At 36.9% G+C, this 7,547-nt stretch overlaps 1 protein-coding gene across 1 annotated transcript in view; it reads left to right on the top strand.

The window, feature by feature from the left end:
* LOC107753655 (membrane-associated guanylate kinase, WW and PDZ domain-containing protein 2-like) overlaps positions 1–7,547 on the top strand; it is a 106,226-nt gene that overhangs the window by 67,666 nt on the left and 31,013 nt on the right. The window contains exons 7-8 of the mRNA XM_016569862.1: positions 3,062–3,570; positions 4,461–4,626. Of these exons, the coding sequence (XP_016425348.1) occupies positions 3,062–3,570; positions 4,461–4,626 (675 nt within the window). The remainder of the gene's footprint in view (positions 1–3,061; positions 3,571–4,460; positions 4,627–7,547) is intronic.

The raw sequence follows: 7,547 nt of genomic DNA, 5'->3' as shown, positions 1-7,547 counted from the left end.
AAATCATGTGTGTGCATAGTATTATATAACTATGTAAAATATAATGTTTAAATATAATTAATAATATACATATTTATTATTAACAATTAACTTAATAGTTGTGGTAATAGTTGTGGAAATATATTTTATATATAATTAATATTTATATATAATAAATATATTATATATATATATATAACATAAAAATATTAATTATTTAAATTTATCAGTAGTTCACATTCAAGTTACCTTAGGTTAACTTTATTTAACAATTTGTTTTCTGAATTTGTCCAAGCGATAAAATAAGATAAAATATAAAAATAATTTCAGTGACACCTTTCTGTTTTATTACCAGTGATTGTCACACCAACCATAGTTACTGTTGCTAAGGAAAACAAACAATGCCTGCAGGCCTAATTGTCCAATTTCACCAGACTGTTTGGAATTACGAATTGAAAATTATGCCCCCTTTTAATACACAGACACTAATCGATAGATATGCAGTGTTGAGCCGTGACCTCAGATCTCAGGAGAAAACCCTCAGCGCATGGGCTAGGAAACATCATTATCTCTGTAGCCACCGCTTGACAACAGCCCCTAATAGCTTGCACAGAGCTAGCGCAAGGTCACGCTTGTCGCAGTGTGTTTTTCTGTGATGAAAGAGCATCTTTGAGTGAGTCATCACAGGCGGACGCCAAAGGCTTATTTGCTGCTTTTTCATAAGTTCTCTATTCCCTTGTAGAGGAACTCTTAGCCTAGTATGGGAAACTTGCGTCCTGGCTGCGACTCTACCTTTCTGGATGGCTTGTTCGTTTCCTTGATCATGTGTTAACTTTAGAAGTGTATCACATCTGTGTGGTCTGAAGATGACATCACTTCCCAAGGCCCTCACAGATAATGATGCTGGCAGTGGCTTTATTTGCATATGCCTCCAGCTAGCGTTGCAATTTGGGCTTTGGTGGGATCTTGTGTGTTTTATCCGCTTTTGATGGGGGAACGGGGTCCTTTTATAGAAGTCCTACTCTATTCCGCACGCACATACACAGTTGGCTTGTTTCAATAGTTTCAATAGGCCTCAGGTTGCCTTTATTACTGAGATGCCTCATTATCGTCCAGCTTTGCTGATAGCTCACTCGGTTGGTGTCTACAACTGTCTGCACTTACGCAATAAAACCTTTTGTGTATGTGTGGAGAGGACTTAAATCCGAAATGATATGATTTAGTAAACATTTGGGTCAAAGAATGTCTATTTAAGCATGACATAATAGCTCTGTTCCAACACCTAGTGAGCTGTCTTGCTGTCTACTGTCACATTAACAAAATTTTGGCAAAATATCGCAGGAAAAAATAAGCTCCATTGGTTATTGTAAATAGTTTAATGATATATTAAGAACAACTCACACAGAAGTTGCTTTAAAATCGAGATGGTCCTCACTGCAGAACACAAGATCCAGGGGGTGAGGTTGGATCCAGATCCAACTCCTCCCACCTTACATATACCTAAACCTACCCGTCTCCACCCCCTGATCCCTAAACCCACCCATCTCCACCCCTAAACCTACCCATCTCCACCGCTAAACCTACCATCTCCACCCCCTAGATGTGGATCCAACCCCGCCCCCTGGAGTTTTGCCCTCGAAAATTCGTCCAAACTTTGAAGGCCTGTTTACACCAAGGTTAATACTTAAATATACCATTTTAAAGGGACAGTTCACACAAAAATGAAAATTCTGTTATTAATTGCTCACCGTCATGTCGTTCCAAACCCTTAAAGACCTTCGTTCATCTTCGGAACACAAATTAAGATATTTTTGATGAAATCCAAGAGGTTCTACGTCAGAACGCTGGCTCCTGTGTCAGCAGCATCACACATGCATCGTCGTACTTTTGTGAACGTGCATCAAAAACTGACACAGAAGAGAAGAAATTGTTGAATGAAGTCGTTATTCTTGTTTTCTTTGCGCACAAAAAGTATTCTCGTAGCTTCATAACATTACGGTTGAACCACTGATGCCACATGGACTATTTTAACTCTATCTTTACTACCTTTCTGGGTCTTGAATGTGGTAGTTGCATTGCTGTCTATGCAGGGTCAGAAAGCTCTCAGATTTCATCAGAAATATCTTAATTTGTGTTCTGAAGATGAACGAAGATCTTACGGGTAAGGAACGGCATGAGGATGAGTAATTAATGACCAGATTTTCAATTAATTTTCATTTTTGGGTGAACTATCCCTTTAATAATTGTTCTAGTCCTGTGAGAATAGCGAAGTCCACACCATTACTATTGTATAACGATAACAACATAAATGAACGATCCTTTACGAAGTTAACCATGGTTTTACTACAAAAGAAACCAAAAATCCATGGTTACTACAGTTAAACTATGGTAACCACAAAGTAACCATGGTTTTGCTACACTAACCATAGTTTAACCATGGTATTTGTCATAAAACTGTGGTTATACAAATGGTACGTAATCAGTACGCCACCTTTAGTAAAACCCATGATTAATTTTTGAAAGGGAAACAATATTTTTTCAGCTGATAAATAACACAAACAATGTATTTAACAAAATAGTATTTAACATTAGCATGTTGCTAAGCTCACAAAGTGTACTTTAATAAGGAACAAATGCATTTAAACAGGGTTTTCATACTTGCTGAAGTAATGACTGAAATGTAGCTTGACCAATAGCATGCAGGCATTGTACATAATCGACCAATCATGGTGTGCAAGAAGGCGGGAGAGCGATAATGGTCAAAATAATGTAAATATGCATACATATAATGTATGTGGCCTGCAGAGATCATGTCAACAGCAAAACAAAACCAAAACCGTACAGTTTAGGCAATTTAGAAATCCTAGCCAGGACATGTCTGTGAAAAAGAGGACTTATGGTCATCCTAGCATAAAATTACAGTAAAATGTAATGAGCCGATATCCTTAATAATTAAGCCAATTTCAGGATATACGCTCTCTGAGCGAGTGGTAGATATGAAAGTGATGACATAATGCACTTGGGAGTATGACGCTTCATATTTTGTTTAGTTCTCTCATTTCTTTCATTATTTCTTCATCAGGTGATGTGATCGTCTACATCAATGACATCTGTGTTTTGGGCACCACCCATGCTGATGTGGTGAAGCTTTTCCAGTCCGTCCTCATTGGGCAGAGTGTCACCCTGGTGCTGTGTCGAGGTTACCCTCTCCCTTATGACCCAGAAGACCCCTCCGCTAGTTCCTCAATGCCCCCTTTGGGCCTAGTGGATCACCCATTGCTGCTCAATGGAAGGAACAACTATGAAAATTACATGGAGTACATGTCTTTGACTGGACGCTTAGTACCCGAGCACGGTGAGGGCCTTACCTCGCATCCCCATCCTGGAGACACACACCTGGACGGCTCTCAGCCTCCATCCCTGACCACACCGGGACCCCCACCCGATGACAGCGTCTCCATGGCGTCATCCTCAGGCGCAACCACCGGCGCTCAAGTGGCCCCTGAACTTATGAGTCTCACTATAACCAAAGGCACAGAGGGTTTTGGGTTCACCATCGCCGACAGTCCCACAGGGCAAAGAGTCAAACAGGTGCGCTGATATCCATGTTACTCTTTGAACAAACATTTTCATATCGGGGGTCTCAAACTCAAATTAAATAGTATGCATAAATAAAACAATGAAAAAAATGTTCTATCTATCTATCTATCTATCTATCATTTTATCGTTCTATCATTCTATCATTCTATCTGTCTGTCTGTAGGGCTGCATGATTAATCGAATGCGATTGTCATGCGCATTTTGTTAGTAATGCCGGTTCTGTAATCAGCAGGAAATCATCATCACGTGCTTTCAGATGGAACAGAATTTACTACGTATTCGTGTGTTTATTAGTCACGTTGAATCAATGAAAGCAGTTTAATCTTCTGTTTATTCAGCTGCAGCGATAGGCATTTTCTGGGTTTCTTCTGCGAGGCGTATTTGGAGTTTCAGCGTGAGAGCGCCCTCTGGCCTTTGGATGGAGATTTACTGCTGATCACAGAACCGTGCTTCACTGAAAGATACGCATGACAATCGCAGCTTCTGTCGAATCGCAATCTCGATTCCATTTCGATTTATCGTGCAGCCCTATCTGTCTGTCTGTCTGTCTAAATATATGTTATTTGTTGTTACTTTAGAAAACAAATTATATATAATTTTTTTGGAAAATGATCAGTTATATATATTTATATTTCTATATATCAAGCACGATATGTGTCATAACTGTTTCTACATGTTTGGATCAGGTTCTATCTATCTATCTATCTATCTATCTGTCTATCTGTCTGTCTGTCTGTCTGTCTAAATATGTAAATATATGTTATTTGTTGTTATTTTAGAAAACAAATTCTATATGATTTTTTTGGAAAATGATCAGTTCTATATATTTATATAAATCAAGCACTATATGTGTCATCATTGTTTCTATACGTTTGGATCAGGTTCTGGAGCCGCAGGGTTGTCCGGGGTTATGTGAAGGAGATTTGATGGTGGAGATTAATCAGAAGGGTCTCCAGGGACTCAACCACACACAGGTGGTGCAGCTGCTCAAGGAATGTCCAGTGGGAGCAGAGGCTACGCTTGTCATTCAGAGAGGAGCAGCAGCAGGTGCACACATTTCCACCCTTCATTTTTAAAACCAAGTTCGTCAGAAACGTGCTGAAGGTTGCCTGAAATCTATGTCAGACCTTGGCAAAGTACAGTGTTCACTGAAAATTGAAATTTCTGTCAGTATCTACTCACCCTATTTGTCTTTTTTTTCTGTTGAACACAAAAGGAGAAATTTTGAGGAAATCATACACTGCACTTTTTCAATACAACGATCGCATATAGTGTCCAAAGCTCCAAAAACCTGCATGTTCCAAGGTTTCAGAAGCCATGACAGCTTTGTGTTAGAAACAAACCAAAATTTAAGTCTGTTTTTTATTTTTTTTTAAATAACAAAAATTATTGTGGTTAAATGTGACTCTGCAGCACAAAACCAGTCGCTGGGGTATATTTGTAGCAATAGCCAAAAAAACATTTTATGGGTCAAAATTATCGATTTTTCTTTTATGCCAAAAATCATTAGGATATTAAGTAAAGATCATGTTCCATGAAGATATTTTGCAAATTTCCTACCGTAAATATATAAAAACTTAATTTTTGATTAGTAATATTCATTGCTAAGAACTTAATTTGGTCAACTTTAAAGGCGATTTTCTCAATATTTAGATTTTTTTTGCATATACATCAATGGAAAGCTTATTTATTCAGCTTTCAGATGATGTATAAACCTCAATTTAAAAAAATTGACACTTATGACTGGTTTTGTGGTCCAGGGTCACAAATGTGGATGTTACCCAATACTAACTGTTAAATTAGTTAATTTGCCACAAGTTTGGCATAAATGATGATAATTATTTAAAGATCGCAGAATATAATTTTTGGGTGAACTTTTCCTTTAAAGTTTTGGTTGAAATGCTGAAAGTAACTTTGTATGCTTCAGTGCTTCGGTTTTTAGTCTTTTCTAAGCGCTCTGAGCTTGATTTAAGCTTCGATTCAGCAAGATTTTGAAATAAGAGGAGAGAAACATTCCTATTATAGACTCCTAGATGTGCTTTGCCTCACAAACTAACCAGTACATCTCAATTTCTCAGACTCAAGCTGTTTTCTTTCAGAATAACTGAAGCTGATGAGCTGTTTTGGGGCAATTTTAGCAAAGCCTTCACAAGATTGCACACTGTATCATCTCTTGGCAAGAGCTGGTGACAGTTATTAGCATATTCAGACTGGAGCCAAGCTAATCTACTAATTCCATGCAAGTCCACTTATCGGAGTGCTTACTTTCATTAAAATGTCCGTGCAGAGTGTAATATTTTATCACCCTTCTTAATTAGGATATTCTTAGAATGAAAATGAATGAGGCAATTAATAGAAACTATCTTGAAGAAGGCTACAGTCTGTCCATGTGTACAGTAAACCTGATATGTGTTTTTAAGACGCTTGTCTGTTCCTCTAAACCACTATCAATCAAGTAATTCCGTCCACGCTTCCTGCCAATTACGCTGTGCGTCTGTTCTCACCTCCTCTGCGTGTTTCATGACTATATCGAAGGCTACGGTCTTAAAGGACCTCTCAGCAACCACTCCAAGGCCTCTTGTAAGGGAGCGAGAGACGGTCCCGTGTGAATCACTGGCTAAGTGCCAGACCATTCAGTTTCCTGCCGGCGTTCTGCCAAGAGCCCGGTCAGCGCCGGCCATGTTCACAGCTCTTTTCCCCAGTTCTCTAATTAAAGCACGACTCCCACACTGAGCTGTGGACATAAACAGGCAGACGAATCAGAACGCAGAGTGACTCGAGGGGGGCGGGGCGTTCGGCGAACAGGCCAATCAGAGTGTGTTGCTTCCCAGCAGGTGTCACTGAGGGAATACTCTGAATTAGATGCTGATTGAGGAGATGTAATTTATTCTTGGTGACGTGAAGAGTTTATATTATCATAATTTACATAAATTTACATGAATATATCTATTTAAAGCAGCGGGATGAATGGGCAAGTAAATGTCAAGACAAGCATAATTTCACACCAGAACAAGGTGAGAATTCTGAATTCGAAGACGGTAAATAGACAGGCTTTCTTTTGCACTGTCCACACAAACTTGCAGTGTAACCAGAGCCAGTTATATGTTTAAGATAAAAAAATTTTTCCTCAAATAATAAAAATAAATAATTTCTGAATCCAAATTGGTTCCATTGGTTCCATCCAAAAAAACAAAAACAAAAACTACTGGAACAGGATGCTGTGAAGTGGAATAGAAGACAGTCTGACAATATGTATAAAATATGTTTAATATTTTTATTTATTAGTGTTTAATTAAGACTAGGGATGGATGATATAGCAAAAAAAATAACAATATTTTGTCATTCAGTATATATCTTGATATTTCTTAAATATCATATATTTTTAAAGGTATTACTTGACTAAAATTACTGTTTTTTTATCAGAGCACTGTTGTTGTTGGAAACTAAAACTATTAAAATGATTTTTAAGTTAACTGAAATAAAGCTGATAAAAAAAACAAAATTAAAAATGAGGTAAAAATCTATAAAAAATCTACATGAAAATTAGAACTTAAAACAGAAATAAAAAAAAAATGTGCTAAAATTATTAAACCTGAAATAAACAAATTAAAACTAAAAAAAAAAACATTAAAAACTAATTACAATGGCAAAAGCTCATAACAAAATTACTAAAACGTAAACTGAAATGAAATTCAAATGAATTCAAAATATTAATAAATATTATAATAGTATATAAATAATACTAAAATACCACTGAATCAAAGGGACCGTTATTTTAATTAGCAGTTGTTGCAAATCCAAAAATGCTAAAAGTAAAAAAATCTTGTTGAAAATAAATCAAGGCTTGTTTTCTTTACTGTTCAACACTAAATTAACAAAAGAAAAATATATTTATTTGATCTGGTTATGCAGTGTTATGTAGTAATCTGCACCAATCTGTAATTACTACATAACATACATAAAAAAAA

Source organism: Sinocyclocheilus rhinocerous, unplaced genomic scaffold (assembly GCF_001515625.1).
Source record: "Sinocyclocheilus rhinocerous isolate Xijiao unplaced genomic scaffold, SAMN03320098_v1.1 scaffold200, whole genome shotgun sequence".
NCBI lineage: Eukaryota > Metazoa > Chordata > Actinopteri > Cypriniformes > Cyprinidae > Sinocyclocheilus > Sinocyclocheilus rhinocerous.
This window is presented reverse-complemented; position numbering and strand designations above follow the sequence as displayed.